Source organism: Octodon degus, unplaced genomic scaffold (assembly GCF_000260255.1).
Source record: "Octodon degus isolate 3935 unplaced genomic scaffold, OctDeg1.0 scaffold00074, whole genome shotgun sequence".
NCBI classification, from domain to species: domain Eukaryota; kingdom Metazoa; phylum Chordata; class Mammalia; order Rodentia; family Octodontidae; genus Octodon; species Octodon degus.
In genome coordinates, this window is record NW_004524650.1 from 7,261,137 (window position 1) to 7,282,602 (window position 21,466).

A 21,466-nucleotide genomic window follows, 5' to 3' on the forward strand; every position below is an offset into this window, starting at 1 on the left:
CAGTGTTTGGACAGAATATCCTGTCTGCTTCTTGTACTATGGATAACCACTAAGAAGATAACAGTGTACAGTGTATTGACTATCAAATCTGTCTTATTAATCAGCTGTGAAACTGTCTCATTCATATTTATTTCTCAATAAAAATAAATAAATAAATAGAAGCAAGCAAACAAAAACTCAATGGACAAAAAAAATGCTTTAAAAAGTTATAAAGCAAAGAAAAAAAAATATTTCCACATAGGACTGGGGAGATGGCTCAGTAGAATAAGTGCTTGATTCAATCACTGGTTTTGCCAAAGGGAAAAAAAAAAAGAATATTGCCACCTAATGCTAGGTCTTGGAGAAATACCCTCTTTTTTGTTTGGTTTGATTGATTTTTTTTGTTTGTTTGTTTCATCTTCCTATGTCCCATGTCTCACTTTCCCTAGTCTCCCTCCTGGTTTATTTATGCACTGGTTATACACTGCCTCAAAATTTAATTGTCAGATTCATCACTGTTACAGAAGACTCATAGGTAGGGGCCCTTTGAGTCCTGTGATTCCCATATCCAGTATCATAAGTGTCCCAACCCTGACGTTCCTAGAGAATTTTCCAAGTCATTTCCTGCTGCTGGGTCTAGTATCTCCCACTTCCTCCACCCACCCTTGCCACCCGTATGGGAGGGTTACATTCAAGGCCAGGGGTGTATTGTTCTTAATTGGCAAAAAGAAATTATTGTCTCCCACCTTTGGCACAAAGAGGCAAATGTTGATCTTCTGAATGTTACTTCCGCTTGGCAGCAGTCCAGCAAGTGAAGAAACTGGCTGGCAATCAATCCAATCTTTTCCATGCACCTAACTCTTTGAGTTACCCTTTTCCTATAAAGGAACAGACATGGGTTGTGTCTCCATATATGACAAAGGTGTTTGGCACCTTAGCCCCAATCAGCACATGCAGACTGAGGTTTTACTGCCACCTGTGCTCAGATTCTGACAGTGGTGTCCTCTGTACTGTCCAGTCCTTCCCTGTCACCTCTAAGTACCTAGACTCTCTGAATGGGCATATTGCAGATCAGACCAGCTGCCTGTTGCCAAGAGTATCTGTCATTTGGTTGGAACGAAGTCTGCCTTTTGGATTTGCACAAGATAAGGCACTGTGGGTGACCAGGTGCACCCCACGCTCTCATTATCACATCAGATAAAGCCAGCTTGTTTTTTCTTCATTGTTCTTTTAATTATTAACTCTGAGCATTGCTTGGCACATGTAGAATGGAGTTGGTGATGTCCATATCATAGTGCAAGTGCTAAATGGGATACTATGGTAAGATTCTCTCTAGAAATGCTGGCTCTTGGGGACTGTGCACATAGGTAAGTGCTGTGACTGCTATAGTCTTCCTTAATATGTCCCCAAAGTCTGATTGCAGAGGGGTTGCTAAGCGTCAAACTGTAGATCTCTTACATTTACTGTTACATGTAAACCGCCTCTCACAAGTGGTTCCCGCCTCTCACAAGTGGTTAAAGCCACTCTGCAGCTGCTGTCAAGAGCCATGGTACCCCCTGCCTTGAGGCTGCCTGTCTCCTTCTTTACCAAGCACAGCCCTGCCAAGTCAAGTCATGTTCAGGGTAACCAGGTCAGAGCCATGTATGTGCCCCATCAGCACATGCCCACCAGGTTTTTCTTCATTTCTTTTCCACTGGCCGCTAAAAGTCTTTCTGAATTAGTAGGGATATGAGGTCACAAAGGTTATTGAGAATTGAGCACAAGCGGTGACCCCTCTCATTGCTGAACAGATATTCCTAGTGGTTCATAGAAGTACCACCCCTCAAATTTTGTAGTCTTAACTTATTTTCGGTTACTTTTGCAAGAGTCAGAATTAGCTGGCACATCAATTAGGTGAGAATGCCCATGGTCAGTTTCTGATCATGAAAAAATATTTTAATATAGGAATACCTAGTTCAGTTAGAATTTGCTTGACCACAGAGAAGAAGGGATTCATAAATCTCTCGGTCAAGGCAGGTGTGGTTGGTTCAGCCCTGACCACTCCAGCCCACTTGAGCTTAACCCACCCTTGCCCCAGCCACTCAGCCTGCCTGCCCTTCCTGTGGGCTGTGTGCTCCTCTTAGACACTTGATAGCTTTTCTAGGTGGGGGTGGGTTGGTGGCTGGGGAAGAATGCACTGTAGTGCTAGCGGATTCCTACCATTGGGGGCTTGAAGTATAGGCAGAAGGCAGGGCTAAGGGACACAGACCGCCTAGGGAAGGCAGCTAGGCAGAAAGCATACTGTCCATGATAATGTGCCAAACATGGCTCTAGCTGTAGCTCCAGAAATATTTGGTATCATAAGCCCAATATGTGGCCAGTGAAGTATAGAGTCTGACATGTAGGAGGTGGTTCTCTGGGTATTTCAAACACAAGAGGAATATTTGTTTCCAGGATAAGAGCCTCCTAGCCTGGAGGGCTTGATAAGGAGTTGGAGGAGGGAGCATCCGGCAGGGCATTATCAGGATGAAGTCAGCCTGACACAGGGGCAGGGAGAAAAGAGGGGACACCCAGATCACATGGAGGGGGCACCCACAGCATTCTGGTCAGACTGGCTTGGACAGAAAGGGGTATAGAAGATCAGCAGTTATGGGTGGACCAGGAACACCCCCACCAGGCAATGTGGGCAAATATTGTGGCTACACATGCTGCACATTTGCACAAACAACTCCTAAAATGACAAAGGCTGTACTACAGGGTCATCTGAGACATCTCAGCAAGTGTTGTATGCATGACTTTAATATGAAGTTTTTAAATTTAAGGGCTCAAGTCTATTTTAAGGCTACAAACTCTTAAACATCTCATTAATCCTTGCTTTTAAAGAATAAGGAGTCTCCTCACAGCTGGAGCTAGTCAGGGTGACTCCTGCCCTCTTCTTGTGAGGATATTGGACCTGGAGACCAGCAGGAGCAGTGGAGAAGGGGTTGGCTGTCCCTTCCTCCCAACAGTCAGAAAGCTCATGTTTGCTGAGTGCCTGCAGGTGTTGGGTGCTGTTTGTGTTATCTCTCTTGATGCCTGTGATATGCCAGTAAATATGGAGAGCAACTTGAGGCTCAGAAGAAGTTAAATGATTTCACATGTCACCTAGTTAGCTAGCATGGGAGTGAGAATTGAACCCACCCTGATTCTCCTTCTGCCATCCTACCTCTAGGGTATGTTCCAAGCCTACTTTAGAGACAAGCAGTATCTGTCTCACGGCTCAGCTTTGGAAGATGCCATGTCGCAGAAGTGCTCATGGGAGGGAGAACAAATAGCATCGAAGAGGGCACAGCTGCTCCGGCTAGCATGGCTCGGCAGCCCATTTCCGCAGCACTTCTCAGAGCTTCGGTGGTCATTGCCTACCAGCTGCTTCTGTAGCTCACACTTATCACAAGTGGGAGGAAGGAAAAGAGCAAAGTGCACAGCAGAGAAAACCTAAGAGCTGAGATGACAGAGAAAAACATGATTGCTCTGGGTGTGATGCCTGCGTACGAAGTGTGGAGTGAAGAGAAGCATGAGAAGTAGGGAGTGAATTGGCTTGGATGGATCAGACTCTGAGCTATACAGACAGGCATCAGAGGGTGTAGGAATCCCCTGAAATTTTATGAACTGCATTATTCTATTCCTTTAGATCTGGGAAGGTGGTGCATGGCTTTCTGCTCATCGAGGCCAAGAGCCTGGAGTCTGCTTTTTGAGAATATGGGATGGTGTCCTGGGTGTGTTCTTTTATTTTTACCTTAATGCCCAAAACCAGACAGTTGAGCTTGTATATAAGAGGTAATCACAGGAAATAAGTGGTAATGATGGAGGAGTATATGGGGCAGAACTGTATGTGTTAATATAAGAAAGCAAAATCAGGATGGGTACCTAATTTTTCTTCACATCATTTGGTGAGTTTTAGTAGCTACCTATTTAGAGAAACAGAAATTTGTAAGGGGAGAGGGGAAGGACGTGAGACCTGGGAGAGAGAAATCTGTTTGCAAAGACTGTACTTAGCTCTTTTTGTGCTGTGCAGATCGATACTGCTTCCTGACAGAGACCATTTAGCAGCCATATTCTTTCATCCCCTTGAGGAATCTGGAAAAACCATCAGATGAGATATGTATGTCAGACACTCCTAAATGCGTTGCCCCTGCTCACCAGAGCAAGGGAACATCTTGTCTGCAGAAAGGCAGAGTGGCCCAAAGGCTCCTCCCCACCAAATCGAGTTTGCAGTCCCACTGGAATCAGAAATAAATTGCATTTGCATATAGGGAAATGTGCTGGACCGTCCTTAGCAGCTTCTGCTGCTGCATTCCACTTTTCCAAATTTCGCCTCTCTTCTTTTCTCAATGGCATGGGGGCTGTGTTCCCTCAGGTCCTGTGGCTCTCTGTGTGAGGGTGTGGCTGAAATGTTCCTCAGCTCCGTCTGGATGTCTCTTGATCCTTAAGGTGATTACATTCCTATAAATCCATCATACATCACAAATTTCAGGGCTGGAGATATAGTTTGGCGGTAGAACGCATGCCTAGCATGCATGAAATCCTGGGTTTGATGTCCAGTACTGCATGTGCATGTGCATGCACCCACCCCACACACAAATCCTACATTGAAAATGCATTTATTACTCTGAACCTACTGAAAATCACACTTACATCACAGTCTATCACAATCACAAAGCCTATTTTATAAGGAAGTGTGGGATGTCTCACACAATTTACTATACTGAAAGCAGAAATCAAAATGGTTGTATAGGTTTGCTTTGAGCAGTCATGAAGTTGGGCACTGTGTTCGTTCAGGATCCAGCTGACACAGGGCTGGTGTCTGAGGAAGCCTGAAAAAGTAGAATTGCTGATAAACTTGGTTTTTCCAGCCCAGGGCTTCCTGGCCCTTGCCACAGGGCTCTAGAGGAGCAGAGCCTGCAGAGGGCATCTGCATTGTGACAGTGCTGGTGAGATAGCTCAGTGGTCTAAAGCGCCTGCTTAGGCAAGTATGCAGGGACCATGGTTCAATCCCCAGCGCCACGTGCTGTGCCAGCCCTGCCCCCAGGGTAGGCTGAGCCTGCCACAAAAAAAATCTTCAGTCACACTGTGACCTCACACTGCTGTCAGCCAAGCAAGGCCTCATCACCTTGCCGTTTTCCCTGGACACTAGGGGAACAGGGGTTATTTTCTTGACCTTACTCCCTAGTTAGTTAAAGATGGCTTTGTTTTCTCTCTCTCTCCCTCCCTCTCTCTCTCTCTCTCTCTCTCTCTCTCTCTCTCTCTCTCTCTCTGTGTGTGTGTGTGTGTGTAAAATCTTGATAAACAGAATGCATATGTGTGAGAGAATTTCAGGGTTCAATGTGTGGGAGTGAAGAATCTCAGGATTGATTGTGTATGTATAAGTGTGAGAAGAGAGAATTCTCTCTCTCTATGTGAGAGAGAATGTGTGTGTGAGTGAGAGAGATAGAGACAGAGAAAGGGAAGAACCTCAGGGTTGAGTGTATGAGAGACTGAGCCATTCTGCTCACCGTGGCTGCTGCTCACCCCATGGTGTTAAGGCCATCACTGAAGCAGGAGTGACGTGGGACTGCGCCACAGTGGCAGAGCATGCCTCTATGTATGCTCAGTATCCTGATTCCTCGGTGGCTTTGGGGAAGGGACAGAGGCTCCAGGTAGCCTGCTTTTCCAGGTGCCATAACAGTAAGAAGCTGATCAGCTGTGGCATGTATTTCCCCTGTGTGCTGTGAGAGATGGGGTCTACCACCCTGTGAGCCTGATCTAGTGGCGGCTGGAGTCTTTCAGAAAAGATTCCGCCCTCACTCTCTTACACACGCCCCCTCCAGTGCTACTGCCAACAGGAAGCATGTGTCTGTTGAATATGGCTGACAGTCAGCTCTTGTTTCCATGGTTACTGAACAAGGCAGGTTAGTATTAACGCTACCCCAGGAAAAACTGGCGTTAAGTTCAGTGCTTGTGCCAAAGCCTTCCTTGGCCTGCCTAATATTCTGTTCAGGTGGTGTGTGAGAGGGATAACATTTGACCTGAGAAAATGGGATTTGCCACCAGTGGTCTAGCTGGCGTCTCAGCCCTGGCTTTACTACCTAGCAGGTGTTTCCCTTAGTGCACAGAAGCAAAGCTCTCAGGTACCCAGAGGAGGGCACTACGGAGCATCCCAGGAGCTCTGTGCTGCCCTGTGGTCCGCCCCTAGCTCTCCATTCCCTGCAATTCTGTCAGAGATGGCTTTCTCTGTCCCCCAGAAAGGCATGGCATTTAGAAAACCTGAAATCCAAACTAGTTCTAAATCCCATGTCCCAAATAATCAGAGTCCTTCACTGCCCTGGGTCACAGCATGTTCATGCAGCTGCATGAATAACAGCTTTAATTAAAAAGTCTCTTGTTTGTGTTTCATTGTGATCCATTACCTGGGTCTGAAATCTAAGGTTCTGCGTGCCTGGTCCTTTGTTCTCTGCAAAGCAACTTGTTGTCCTGGTCCTCTGTTTCTTTGTAACTAGAATAGAATAGTCATTGTGGAGAAAACGTGGGAGAATTGATCATTGTGAATAAGAGACATTTAAAAGCATAACAAGTCAGTGAAGGACACTTTGGGAATTCACATAATTATCATCTTTTGTTGCAACAACACATTATTTTAGTCTCTCCTTGGCCATTTTGGAAAAAAACATAAGGCCTTTTAAATGCTGCTTCAGAAATTATTTTTGATGTGAAACAAAAGTAAAATGTGCTTAGAAAAGTTGCCTAATAAGATTAATGTATCTTTAATCCTCCAGAACAAATTTTTTGGGCATTTTGGAAATATGTCTTGGGTTAAACAAGGAAAACCTCAGGTAACAGGAGCTGGGATTCTACAGTGACCTTTGTTTTACTTTCACTCTGGCTCTGGAGGACTTGATTATGTAATTCTTTGTTATTTACATGCCTGTGTTATTTGCATAGTTACTTTCAGGAATACATTTTCTGAATGGAGGAAGGGTTTCAGAATTCAGAGGCTCTTGCCTGACTAATCTCACAGAATTTCTGTGCAGGATCCAAGAAGCTATTTCTTCCTCTTTTCCTGCATCTAGGATGGTGCTTCCTCAGCCCTCTTGGTAGGTGTTTTAGCTCATAGGATCTTGTTATTTCCTGCCAGAGAGAGACTCAGGTGATAGCTGGGCTCCTTCCCTGATGGCCATGGGCCTTAGTGATGAGTCATCCCTGGTGTGGGACTCAGCCTTTGAGCCATCTGATAGAAATAAAAGCAAAGAGCAAACACTTCTCATGAGTACAGTACACAGACCTTGGAGGACAGTGTGTCCTACCACCTAGGCAACCTCCAAAAGCTACTCTAGCTGTGAAACCCGTTTGAGCTGCCACCTCAATTGCTTGCTCAGGTTCTCAGGTGGATCTCACAGGGACACCAAACTCAGCTTCTAACAGAAGGGCAGAGGTGCCCCTTCTTGTTCCCATGACCACAGACCCTTCACAGCACCATATCCATCTTTATTAGTGCGTCTGGGTCTCCTTGCCCACCTGCAAGTATGAGGCCCATGGCCTGTAGTCCCTCAGCATAAACGCAGAAGCATTCATTTGGCACTGAACAATTTCCTATCTTCACAAGCAGACTTGACCTAGTCCAAGGCCAAGCCCTCCTGAGGATTTGACAGTAATCCCACTGAATATTTCTCATACCTCTCTCATACTTCATCTGGTGTTGTGCCTTTCTTAATAGGTTGTTTCTCCCTCATTACAAGTTTCTGCCTGCGTAGTTTTAGGAAGCTTCAGGACACATTCTATTCATGAGTGGCCACAACCACAGAAAGTTAATTCTTGAATGGTGGGAGAGAAAAAAGAGCTGTTGGCAGAGACCTGGGTTTGATTTAAAAATCAAATCAAAACAAATCAAAAAGCAACCAGAAGAGTTGAGCATCCGCTATAACAGAACTGAAGGCAGAAAAACCATTACTTTCCTCTGAGGCTCCTGATAGGGGAAGGGTCTCCCTCCAGAGGGGAGTCTGGAAAGCCTGCTTGGTGTATCCTGGATGTAGGTTAGGCAGAAGGGCAGTTAGCATGTAGATGGTAGTTAAAGTGCTTAGCAGGATGGAGGGGAGTAGGGCAAGTAGTAGGATCAAAAAGAAGCACACAGTCCCCATCCTCCCAGTGGGCTATGCGCCCAGGTGGAAAAGGCATAGGGTGCTCAGGGTGTTTGCCGACAGACTTGCTAATTAAACACCAAAAGGCAGTATTGCTTTGCCAACAGTGATGGCTGTGCCAGTGTTATTGGCTTTAAACTGACTGCCAGAAACATCATAATTAAAAACAAACAGCTCTGGGGGTAAGCACGGGAATGGGGACCTTGCCTAGTTTCTTAGGACTTCTAGGATTGGCCCCTGGGAAAATCATGCCTTGGTCACCTTTAGGACACCACCGTTTTTCAAAGGAGCCTCTGTCCTATAACAAGGTGTTGTGATATGTACAAGTTACTCTGCTTCCTTAAACCCCTAGGTGCTAGGGTGACAAGCAAACAGACAAAGCCATAGGAGGGATTGCATGGTACAGTTCAGCCCTGAGAATAGATGGCTGCTGTGGATGGGGTGTAATGATTTCTGCCAGACCTCCCAATTAAGGGACAGCTAAAGCCCAAGGCCTCTTCTAAAAGGGGTTAGAATTTCATCAGAAAGCAAGTCCGGTCACATGAGAATTTCTGGCACTGAGTGCATGGCAGTCTGGACACTAGCCTGCCAAACACTAGCCTGCCAGAACTGAGAGAGTAGATCATATTGGCTTTAGCGGAGGGGAAAAGTCCCAGACTGGCCTGGGAAAAGAAGCCGACTCACTTCCCCAGCTGCTGATTGTGGACAGAGGCAGCGCGGCTGCTGTGGGACCAGGCTTTGTCTGTCCCTTGCCTGCTTTCTTCTAACCTGAGGAAGGCCAGTTGTGCCTGAGACTGAAGATTGAAAAATGCCAAAGGAATGCAATGCTTTCCACGCCCTCTCAGCAGCTCTCTGCTGTTTTTATCACCGCAAGTCTTTCATTGGAGTCAAGGTAGGTGTGGTTTGGAGATTTGGTATCTGTAATTCTTCATAGGGCCAAAGAAGCATTAGTTTTCTAAAGGACACTAGAAAAAGTTTGCAGCTGGCTGGCTGAAAAAACAGAGGTGGTACCTTTGGTGGCTGGATCTTCCTAAGCCCCTCATGGTATGCAGCTCTTCTGGAAGCAGGATCCAATGACACTGAAAATGGGACTCCTTGTCTCTATTTAGGGGTAAAGCTCTAGAAACTTCAGTCTCCTCAGGCTGAAATGATATACTAACATAGTTCTATATGACAGCTATTTTTCTTTCTCTCTCTGACTCTTTCCATATTCATAATGAATGTGAGGTGGCTGATCTCCTTTCTCTGCATAACTGGATGATCCATTATAAGTCAATATCATATATAATGTACAGGAGCCATAAAAGAACTTTCAAATTATAGCCAACTTTCAAAACATTACAGAGTTCACAAATGTGTCTTTTCAATGGCTCACATTTTAACCTTTGTTACAAGACACTGGTGCCAACCACTTTGCATAATACGTCAATACACTATTTTGGTGAGACTATTCAGAGAACCTCATTTGATTAATTTAAGACAAGTCCTGTGTTCTATGTTCCTTTCTTGTGACTCACTAAGAATTAAGATGAACGTAGGCTTTCACCGATCTTGTTGGAGTTTGTCTGCCTCAAAGAAACCCTTCTGGCACTAGTGTGATAGTGGACTCATCTATTCCTGGGAAACAGGAGTCTAAAAGCTCTCAAGGAATTTTCCTACCCTGAAGCAGCACTGTCCCTCCTGAGGGTCTAAAAGGCTACAAGGTTTTGGTATTTTGCTTTTTCTCAAAATGCTTTTAGACAATCTCAAGAAAATTAGATGTTACAGGGAGAAAAAATGCTCTAGTAAAATACATGCTGAATGAAAACAGGGAGGGATATTATTGAGTTTGCTGCCTGGTGCGTGTTTGGAGTGGTTTCCTAACACTTCAGCAAAGTTCTTCTTTGCATCTTTTTGTCAAGAAATTTGGGGGAGGACGAGTTCTTAGCATTGCTGAGCCTCCCTCCCTGACCTCAGAGCCCTTTTCTTATTCTGGAGCCCAGCAGGGTGATGTGAGGACCTTGTGGTTTTGAGCCTAAATATGGATGGTTCTAACATAGATCGTTGGGGTGGATGACGTCATGCCATTACCAGTATTCTAGAGTTGTCAAAGATAGACTGGGAGGTCCCAAAGGGAAACATGCACTTCAGGGGTTGGCAGTAGATTATCCTTCTAATAGAAACCCTTCCATAAGCCAACTTTTGCTAATTCAGAAACGTACAGGTCAGCATTTAGTGTGTCAGAAATCAGGCCATCAATATCTGGGTCTGAGCACTGAGATTCTGTTTAGATACCCCTGCTGTCTGCAGTTATCCCTCCCCACAACCCCAGGCTTTTGCAGAAATGACCATATTAATTATGAGGTTCATCAGCTGTCCATGAGCTTATTCCTCCTCTGCTGACCTACCATGGCCACTCCCGGTGGGTGATGGTTGGTGGAAATGTTCTTTCTACTCAGCTTCCCTTCCAGACTCCAGTTTGCTGAAGTCCTCATAACACAGAGTGACCCAACCTGCTCACTCCCTACAAAGTTCCTCAGTGCCTCAGTCCCATCTTAGGATTTCCAAACAGTACCTTCAAAACAAGTCCAGAGAGAGAGAGAGAGAGAGAGAGAGAGAGAGAGATTCCTTGCTCTGTTTTACTTAGTTACCTGGAAAGAAAATCTGCTGCTGAATCCCTCATTCTGCCAATGTTGCCCCAAAGATAGCGCCAAATCATTTTATTGACTCCCACTTTAATTAGGGGTTTCAGGCCTTGCTGTTCATAATTAGTTTCCATTGCAATTAGAGTTTCAAAATTAAATTGGGATTGATTGCCTGATAACAAAGCGGAAATAAAGCTCCAGTTCTTGACCATGTATGCTACTTCTCTTGGCATGAATTTCTCATACAAAAATAACACTTCAGTAGCCATGGTAACTTTCCCTTTGGTCTAATCCATATCATCTCTGGAGAAAGTAGGATGTTATTAATAGTGTTTGTTGTATGGGAAGAAAACTAAAAATATAAAATCTCCTTCATTACATAGAAGACCAATCACACTAATGCTCTCAGGGAATAAGATCTTATTTGCAGAGGTCTTGCAGAATTTAGGATATATTTAGGAGCTTCATGTGAATTTGTATTCCCTAGTGGGGGAATTAAATGGAAGGCCAAAAAATGGAGAGAAAGATCAGGATGTGCGTACATTGCTAGGGTCACATACGGTATGTTCCAGCCATGTTGAGGCTTGATTCAACATCCAAAGAAAATCATCTCATGAAAGACTAGTGAATGTTAGGGAGAGGAGAAGTGAAGCATATTTCATGTAAGCTCAATGGAAAGACGTTTGTAATGAAGACATTCCAGATACATGCCACTCAAATTCAAAAGTCCCTGACTGGTGAGTGTAGGTAGCTCCACCCATCGGGAAGCACTCTTTTAGGCAGGATGAGCTCAGGGATAGGGTTAATGAGAAGTGACAGTTGGGGGCATAGTTCCTGTCTTCACAGCACTTACAGTATAAATTCTTGGTCATGGCATTTCGGTAAACTTTCAAAAGGCTTCCTAATGTCTGACTCCTTGTGTGTATTATTTCATTGAAATCTCTAAATAAGTTCAGAGCAATAATTTGCCCTTTCCATAGAGGAGAAACTGAGACTCAGAGAAATAACCTCCCCAGAATCATTTAGTGGAGAACAAGGTGTAGAAAATAGATTTTTTTTTTCTGGGCCTAAGTCTAGCATTCTGTCTCCTATACCATATCAAGGCATTTGAAACTGAAACAAGATGTCATTGGATATATTAGTATTTTATTTTGCGGTTCAGTTGGAAGAGAAGAGTATGAGCCTCAGTTTTTAGGAGAAAATTCAGGTAGGATGTGGGATTGGAGTTTGGTGATTAGGTGGCCCTTTAAATGGTGTTGCTGCTGCTGCTGCTGCTGCTGCTCCTCCTCTTCTTCTTCTCCTCCTCCTCCTCCTCCTCCTTCTTCTCCTCCTTCTCCTTCCTCTTCCTCTTCCTCTCCCTCCTCCTCTTTCCCCCTTTTTCCTCTTTCCCTCTTTTTCTTCCTTCCTTCCTCTTCCTCTCCCCTCTCCCTTCTCCTCCTTCACCAGAATTTGAAGGGATGAAGATGATGGGATGGAAAAGACATTCCAGATCCAGTAGGTCACACTGACCAGCACAAGAGTGCCAGATTCCTGGCACATGGTTTCATCTGAAGCTGCATTTCTGTGGTGGGGAGTGTGGTGAAACAAAGTTCTCCTGGCTTCCCTGTGACCAATCCTTTGTTCTGTTATTGTGACAGCCTAGGGACTAGTGACACATCTAGCAATGATGATGGTCTGGTTGACTTTGTAATGGGACAGATGCACCATCGGCACAAGCTGTACATGGTGGAAAAGTCATATGGGAAATGTCTTTCTAAGTGACTCAGCCCCTCCTTGTGATGGCTGCTAGTTGCGCATTTATTTCTCCAGCCCTCTAAAGGGGGAGGGGTGGCTAGCAGAGCTTTTGTTTTTTAAAAAAAAAAACTTTAAATGTACTCCATTGGCCTCGGGGAGCCATGGGCATCTGGCTCCAACATCAGAAGAAAATGTCTGTATCACAGCAACCCCTTCCCTGAGCGACCCCAGAGCTTGGCTCCTGGCGAAGACTTACTTTTGTTAGAAGAAAGCAGAAGCAGGCCTAAGAAAATCCCATTAATGGATTTGGTGCCTTCTGGACTGAAGATCTGGGCAGAGGTACATGTGGGAGGACATTGGAAAATTGGTGTGAGGGGCCCTCAGGTCCCTCTGCACCAGGACACAGAGGACCCAGGCTGTGTGGCCAGGTTTCAAGATATAGTCAAGGACAGCTTGGTGGCCTTATAGCTGGTGAGTTCTTGGGGTATCCTAGTTGAGGGAGAAAGGCAAGCCTCATGAGGTTGGACACCGTGGCAACAGCTGTGACCTCAACTGGCTTTCCAGAGTTTGTTGCAGCCCCAGGGGCTTCTGTTGCAATCTGACTCTGAATACAAGAATGTCCCAATGCATTTTTCTATCATGGGAAAGAGTTAGCACCAGTCTTTTAGTTTATATGAACAAGCACTCTCCCCAGTGTCCTCTCTAGATACTTTTATGCATTTACAAAGTTATGTGCAAAGGTCCAATAGGCTAGAATCCTGGGTTCTTTGTTTAAGTCAGAGCAATAGATAAAATTGACCTGCACAGGAGAAAGTGTCCTGCTGGAAAATTGAGGCTGAAGGGAGAAGTGAAGAGCTGAAGCTAGAAGGGCATCTGGGATTAGAGCATGGGAGGCCTGTGTGCTGAGAAGAAGTGGCCTTCCCCTTGGGGCCAGGAGGCCCCGTGAGCAGGAGTAGAGCATAGGGCAAAGGTTTGTGGGTTATTTGGTCTCTGTGTAGGATGCATGTGTGGAGCATAAACAGCATCTCTCCTAACTCAAGTGCCCTTAGCTGAGCCCCCACATATCCCTGCCTGGTCTTGCTGTCCTTGCTCAGCTTACTCCATATTCTCTTCAGATCTGGCTTCCTGCTTCACAGCAGCAAACACAGCCATTTCCATCCCTGCTGCTGCCTCCACAAGCTACAGCTATTTCCATGTCTCATCCATGATTCTTGCTTCCTCCCTCCAGCCCCCAGGATGGAATGTCCCTCTCCCTGACCCAGACCTGTCCTGTCACCTGCACCTGTGGCTGTCTCCTCTTCCAGGGCTCCTCTCCCCATGGACCTTCAATTATTCTCTCTCTCTTTCTCTGCCAATACCCTTCCTCTTATTCCTCATCCTTCCATCATAAAACCCATCTCTCTTCCCGTGTCTTCCCTCCTGGTCTCCATCTTCCTCCACCCAAAAGCTGGTTAAGATGGTCTGCACTTCATCACTCAGATTGGCCGTTCACTCGCCTTATTCCACCAGGGACTTCCATGTTGCCGAGTCTGTTGGTGCTGCCAATCCTGATTTTATAGGAAATCTCTGCTGTACTTCACCTTGTTGCCTGTGTCTTCTTAAAACTACTTTCTCAGTCTTGAAGACACTGCATGTTCCTGGGTCCTTCCTGCCTACACTGTCTCTTTGGGCTTCTCTTTCTAGTTTGCTTATTAGAAGCCAGTTTCTCCAGTTTTCTTCTCATGGAATATTCCATCTCTTTCATGGGAACTGAGATAGGATGCCCAGTATGCCAAGTATTCCCAAGCTGTTCCTGGACTCCATGGTCTGGTGAGTGACTCCACCTAAACAGCCTTTTGTGTCCCTCCATAAACCTGCTTTGCTCTCATTTTCTATACTTGGTGCTGGCTCAATCAAGTCATTGGAACATCTGTGCCTTGTCTGTACCAGCACTGTATTAGTTCAGGCCTCACCGTCTCTTGCTTGGAATTCCTCACTAGCTCCGTAGCTGGCCATCCTGCCTCCTAAATCTTCAGAGAAGACTGACATTTTTAGAGATGGAAGTAGATTGTCTCCTCAAGACACTGTATTTTCATATTTGAGCAAGTATACATGTCAGAAGGTCCCATCTTTCCTGAGTCAAAAATCCCTGCACATTTAACCACCTACCTTGATCCCCTCCAGACTGTGAATGGACCTACTCAGAGGCCAAATTAGCTGATGTAAATGGACACCTAGAAATTTGATAGGAGAAGCTCTATTCATTTCCCATAGAGTTGAACCAGCAACTTTGACATGTCTGGGGATAACAGGCCAAACCTTCAGATATTTTAGCACAGCCCTCCTGTTCAGCTTATTTTTATATCATCTTCATTTATTTTTGTATACTTCGGTACTAGGTTTCAGTCAAATCCTAACTCCATAAGTCTGGGCATGCTTTTTCTTGTGAAATATTCCTATGAGCTATTTAGCTCCCACATATGTGGGGCAGATTCATGAGATATGAGTTGTATTGAGTGTCTTGTCCCTCTAAATCCAGCTCCTGGTTTTCCGTTTCTTTTCAATAATAGCAAGCATGATGTCTGTGGGTTTTTAAATGCTTACTAAACAAGATACATGGTTGTCAAGGGCTATGAACTCCCCTGGAAACATACCTTTGAAGGGACTTGTGAGTTGTATGTGGAAAGTGGTAGAGTGATACTTGGCCAAAACCATCTTGTAATGAGTCATGTAGTTTTCCTGCAGGCCTACTATGTACTTCGCACTGATACATGATATGATTTGTCCCAGAGCATAGTTCTAAGGCAGTTATTAGTCACAGTACTATTTTGGAAAGAAAAAATTTCAGTCATTTATTCCACACCCCATGCTGGAAAACTATGAATCTCTGGCTTCTCTCTGTGTTTGGCACATCTTTTTTCTGCCGCCTTTACATCTCCCAGTGTCTTTCAAGTGTGGTATTTTGTTAATTCAGTTGTGTTGTTCACTCGAAGTGAAATAAGACAAACTATTATGGGGAAAGGGGAAATGAAAGAAAAAATGAAAAAATGTCTACACAAGATAGTTAAGATTGCTATACAGCAAGTTTTTCTTAGTTCATTAAAAAGAAAGTTTTGTGCTAATATTGTACAAACAAGATGGCATGACTGTATCTTCTACTCTGAATAACTACTAGGAAGACCACAATACACAATTCATCAACTAGCATAACTGTCCCAATAACCTCTTTCAAAACTTAGTGTCATTGTTATATTTATCTTTTTCATCTCTCTCAAAAATAAAAAATGAAATAAAAAGATAATCTTTGAATTAAATTGATTTTGATTTTCAGACATTCTTAGTGAACAGCAAGTAGGATGTCTATTTTGCATTACCAAAATGTACATTAAGGTGTTGAATTAACAAGCCTAAATTACCAGTGGCCAAAATTTCTGGTTTGGATCTCCTTGCTTTCTGAACTCTGCTGAGCTGATCTATAGACCCTCTTCTCAGGGGTCTGTAGACTGGCATAGCCAAGGTAGACTGATTTTTACTTCTCTGTAGATGTTGACAAAGCCCTACCCTTAAATAATGTGCTCTTATTGCCCAACTCAGTGATTAATAAACCCATGTGCTAGTCCTGTGGGAGAGGGAAGAAGTACTGGAAGTCACCCAGCAATTCGGATGAAGGAGCCAAAGGGGCTAAGAAGGGTCTTTCATAGGTCCAGCTGTTACGTGCAGTCCATCGTTTCACCAGCCTAATGTTTAAGGGCACTCCAGCGACCTTAGGCCTCCACGATACATGTGGCACATTGAATCTGTCACCAGAAGGAATCAGATGCAGTCTCCTGTGGGTGACCCTGGTATCTATGCCACAGCATGCTGCGCCAGGAAGTCATCATCCACATTTGATGAGCCCAGAGGTACCCAGTGGGGCTTTCATCGGCAAGAGACCTACAAAAGGCCTGCTGGGAGTCTCATCGTGTTTCAGTTTAGCAGTTAACAGGAAGAGAGGAGACCCCCTTGGAGCTGAGCTCTTAGTGCCTGTAGGTCAATAATGCATTTTCAAAAGAATAAGAAACAACAGAGAAACCTGGGAGGCTGTCGGGGGAAGGACAGCTTAGAATGAATGAATATAGGGGACAGTTTCTCTACCATGTAGTGGTAAAAAGCACATTTTTTTGGTCCTGGATGTGCTGCATTCTGTGAAGTTTAAAATTTTCCCTCAGAGTTGGCAAGAAGTGATCTTCCGTCCCTTGATGTTTCATTAAAACAAAACTCAGCTCCCAAGGCAATTGCTTCCTTACCAGCAGGATGGAGACACGTGGAGCAGGCTTTGCCCAGAGAATGAGTGGGGATAAAAGGTAACTGCAGTCTAACATCAAAGGGAGCCTCGGGCTCCATCAGAGGGAGTCTAATGTAATTAGTTTGGATGTAGGATTAAGTTACTGCTGCCTGCAAACAGGGTGCTGTGCTCTAGAACTCCAATCCACACAAATTACAATGAAATTAGTCTCCTGAGTCTACACACACAGACCGCAGAATTTTAATGGGGATTTTGCAGAACCTTGGTAAGCGTGGAATTCCACAAATGTCCTCTGCATAATCTCTATTCATGGTTTCTGACCTCTTTGGATAAGTTTGATAGGATTTAGTAATGAATAAAATGAAGTCTCTTGGACTTCACTCTCTGAGGGTTTTGATGGTATTTTTCTGTCTGCACTCAGGCTTGATGGCTCCTGCGGAAAAAAAAAATTCACATGTAGTAGGAAAATGAAGCATCCTAATTTAACAGCAAATTGAAAATCAATTTTTAGTGACACTAGGGTGGAAATCTGGTCTACAGTGTGGCAAGTTACACACGTCTAATTATAACATGATGAAATGGCATCACACCTCATTTGCAGAATCTTTACCAAAGATGAGAATCTTTCTAGGATTTGGAAAAGAGAAATTCACATCATCTGGGTTCCTAACCATTAATATCAAATTCATGGAAGTGTTTCTAAATGCTAAAACTTACTGGGATTTTATTTGACTCTCTTTGCGACCCATACCTTCCTCAGAAAGAGCCAGAAAGCTTCACAGACCCCAGTAGAAGTAGGAAATGCTTGAGAATTTAGCAGCAGCACTGGGCATGGAGTGCTGTGTATTCCCTTCTGGTACCAGTCTCCACAGAGAGGCTATGACCCCTGCCAGGCATGAAGTCCTTTTGCCACCTTATATGTATCTTTCTCAGATCTAGGTGAGGAGGCAGGGCACTCAGTGCGTATATATTACATCCTTGGATTTCATCAAAAATGCAGTGTTCCAGTGACTACCACACTCCTCTGTTCTCCTCTTTACAACCGATCTCCAGCGAGGTATGGTTGTGCATACCTGTAATCCCTACTCAGGAGTCTGAGGCAAGAGGATGGCAAGTATGAGACCAGCCCAGAAAGAACCTGTCTCAAAATTTTATTTATTATTTATTTATTTATTTATTTATTTTGGTGGAACCAGGGATTGAACTCAGGCCCTTGCACTTGCCAGGGAAGCGCTTATTCCACTGAGCCATCTCCCCAGCTGTCTCAAAATTTTAAAAAGGCATTAAGATGTAGCTCAGTAAAATATTGCATAGTGTGTAGAAGGCCCTAGGGCCAATTTCCATGTCTTACTTTTCTTATTGCTGAGACAAGATACCCAATACCTTAAGCTAAAGGAGGAAAGGTTTATTTGAGATTCTTTCTAGGATTTGGAAAAGGCCCACAATTTATAGAGGCTTCAGTTCATAGCTGACTGGCTCCAAGGCAAGGCATAGTGGCAGAGGGACATCACAGAGGAGAAACAGTTTGTGGTGAACAGAGCCAGCAAAGCAGCAAAGTAACAAAGCAACAGCAAGCCAGGGCAGCAGCCCTTTTTCTGTCCCTTGTATTCTATCCGGGCTATACACCCTCAGCGCAGGTACCGCTCACACCCAGGGTGGGCCTTCCCAATATCCCCACCCAGAACAATGCCAAAGCAGCATCACACACTTAATCCCAGAATCACACATCTTACATGTAGCCACCTGTAAAAAGCCTTGCCTGTGACCACATGAGACCTTAGGGGGACATTTAGACACAAGCCATAACACCCTAGTATTGCAAACCAAAGATCGACTCCTGTTTATTTCTGCAAAACTTTGGCCAGTGGGATGAAGTATGAACAAGTTAGGGAGTTACTTACAGAGCTGCTCTACTAAGCTTTACCATTAGGTTCTGAAGGAGCAGGCTCAGAGACGAGGGGCTCAGAGGCATTCAGCTGTCAAGAGCCCAACATGTAAACCAGGTGCTGTGATGACACCTGTAACACCCAAAGTCTGGGAGGCTGAGGCAGGAAGATCCAAAGTTTAAGTACAGCCTGGAAAACCCAGTATTACATGTTTAAAAAAAAAAATTAGGATCTCTTAATTAAAGGTCCTAGGAACAAACCCTAGAATCACAAAACAAAACAGAGCCTGACCGTAGAAGGCAAAGAAGCTACAGGGACATACTCCAGGCCACTTCCTACCAGCCCCCAGAGTGCTTTGTGTGAATTGGAGTAGGGCACTCTTTCCCTTAAGGGACTTTATTGCGATCTGCCAGGCAGGCATTGTATCCTGTGTGTGAATCTGCCATGGCAGAGGTCCGACCCCTGTGCTGTCCCACCGTGGGCTTCAGGCTCTGCAACACTTCTCCTGTAGGCTGGAACACACAGAGACCCAGTTGCCCCTGGTCCCATCTGGCTTCGTGTACCAAGTAGGCAATTTAAAATTTGAATTTGATGCTTTTATCTTTGGAATTTTCATTTACAATTAATAGCAAATGTTTTGACTTTAATTAGTTATTAACTTTAAAAAATATATTTTTAGTTGGCTCATGCCAGTAGGATTCTCAATTCATATCTTTCTCCATGTATCTTTGGATTACAACATTTTTAGGCAGGCCACAAAGCCATGTATTATCCATAAAAGGTGAAAAGAATCAATATGTTAATAGTTTTATTGTAAGGATTTAGGTTTGTCCTGTTCTTTCTGCTCTACTTCAGATTAGTACTAAATGTCACTGAGCTTGACACTTGTAGAGGACTAGATTTTATTTCTTGGCTATGGGAAAGGTCAAGATCAGCAGAAGACATTGGGAAGTAACTGGCTTCATGATCAGCTTAGACAGGTTTTCAATGGTAAAAATACCGATTGTTGTAGTTCATACTTTGAAATTTGGTTATGAACTTGATCACTGTTTGAAAGTTTTAAAAAGGCAAGGGTGCCAGGGAACTGAGTTTCTGAATTCTCTGAAAAACTTCACTTTAAGTGGGTTTTCTTGCTAGATGATCCCAGTGATAGTGCTCTTCAGAGTGCTTCGTATTGTTCTCCAAAGTGCTCTTGGACCAGGGAGAAGATAGCTCAGTGGTATAAGCGCCTGCCTGGCAAGTGCAAGGTCTAGAGTTCACTCCCTGGTAACAAAATAAATACACAATAAAAAGGGCTCTTTAGGGGAAGGGGCTTGATTTTTTCACATTTACAGTGCTCATTAGGGAGAGTGATGACCAGGTTTCATGTCAGCACAGGTCTTGCCAGAGTTCAGTGGGCCTAGGTGAGGGCCTGTCATTTTGGGCTTTCCCACTGCCCCTCAGCTTGGGCTCCTTGATGCAGCTCCCCACACAACCTAAAAGGTTTCTCACCTCGAGCTCCTCAAATATGTAGGCTTCACTTACAAATTCAACCAGCGTTACATAATGACCTTGCGCTCCAGTCAGAATAATAATTTTGCTTTGATCATAATTTCTAGATGAATTTCTAGAAAGGTCTGACCTGTGGAGCTGTTTAGTAGAGCTTGATAAGAAGCCTGGAATATTGTAGATTTGTCCCTTAATCTAAAGAGACACTCTAAGGCAAAAGAAAGGAAGCTTTTGTTTGAGAGCCCTACTAGCATTCTGGGTGCTGTGGTCAGGCACTTTTCTCTAAAAAGAACGTCCAGATGCTTGCTAGCTTATTAGCTTATGTATTCTCTCATGTCCCTCTTCACCCTCTTCCTTCCTCTCTTCTTTTTTCCAGGCATGTATATACTTCCTTTTTTTCTATTTCAAATAAATTGACTTCTAGCTTTGATCATAAATGAATAGATGATTAGAAAATCTTCCTCTCTCTCTGTGTCTGTCTCTTTCTATCTTCTCTGTCTCTTTCTGTCTCTGTCTCTTTCTGTCTCTGTCTCTGTCTCTGTCCCTGTCCCTATCTTTGTCTCTGTCTCTGTTGCTCTTTCTCTCTCTTGGTATGGTACTGAGGATTGAAACAGAACGTTTGTACTGAGCTATGTGCCCAGCCTTGGTTATGTTTTCTTTTGAGACAGGGCCTCACTAAATTGCTAAGTTGCCTAGGCTGCATTTAAATTTATGATTCTCCTGCCTCAGCCTCCAAGAACATTGGGACATCCACTTCATGCTTCAATTTTTAAAGTTCATTAAAAATAAATATTAACAACTAAGTGTCCAAGTCCCTGAAAGAGTCATAATCAGGTACAAGGAACTCTTACTTTATGCTAATCTAATCTTTTTTTCACTCTCACTCTGGGCTCTGCATACTGTATATGTGGATATATAGTTACCTGACACCAACTATACACACTTACTGAGATGAAGGCATACAAAGTGCTTATTGCCAAGTGAAGGTATGCTTTTCTGCAAATGCACAGCTTCATCCTGAATAGATAGAGCCATTTACTTCTACTTAAAATCTTGAGAACTCTTGGCTTGGCAGTGGAGTAAACAGAATAAACAAACTTGTGTCTAAGGAGAGATGGACTATTCCAGTGGCTCTTTTACTTCATTAAAACTAGCTTTCCAAAGGCCAGATATATCTAAAGATTTTTAATAGATTTTACACATATTTAAAAACTAATTGGGGCTGGTGAGATGGCTCAGTGGTCTAAAGCACCTACTTAGAACAAAATTAGCAAAGCGCAGGGACCACGGTTCAATCCCCCAGCACCACATGCCAGCCAGCCCCGCCCCCTGGTGGGCTGAGCTGGCCACACACACACACAC

At 44.2% G+C, this 21,466-nt stretch overlaps 1 protein-coding gene across 2 annotated transcripts in view; it reads left to right on the forward strand.

The window, feature by feature from the left end:
• Positions 1-21,466, forward strand: part of Bcar3 (BCAR3, NSP family adaptor protein) — a 121,032-nt gene that overhangs the window by 60,620 nt on the left and 38,946 nt on the right. Inside the window, exon 1 of one of the 2 annotated variants that reach the window (XM_004635716.2) lies at positions 8,758-9,000. The exons of the other annotated variant lie outside the window; for it this stretch is intronic. Coding sequence (XP_004635773.1) covers positions 8,917-9,000 — 84 coding nt within the window. The 5' untranslated portion in view covers positions 8,758-8,916. Of the gene's footprint in view, positions 1-8,757; positions 9,001-21,466 lie in introns of those variants that run through there. 2 annotated transcript variants of the gene reach the window in all.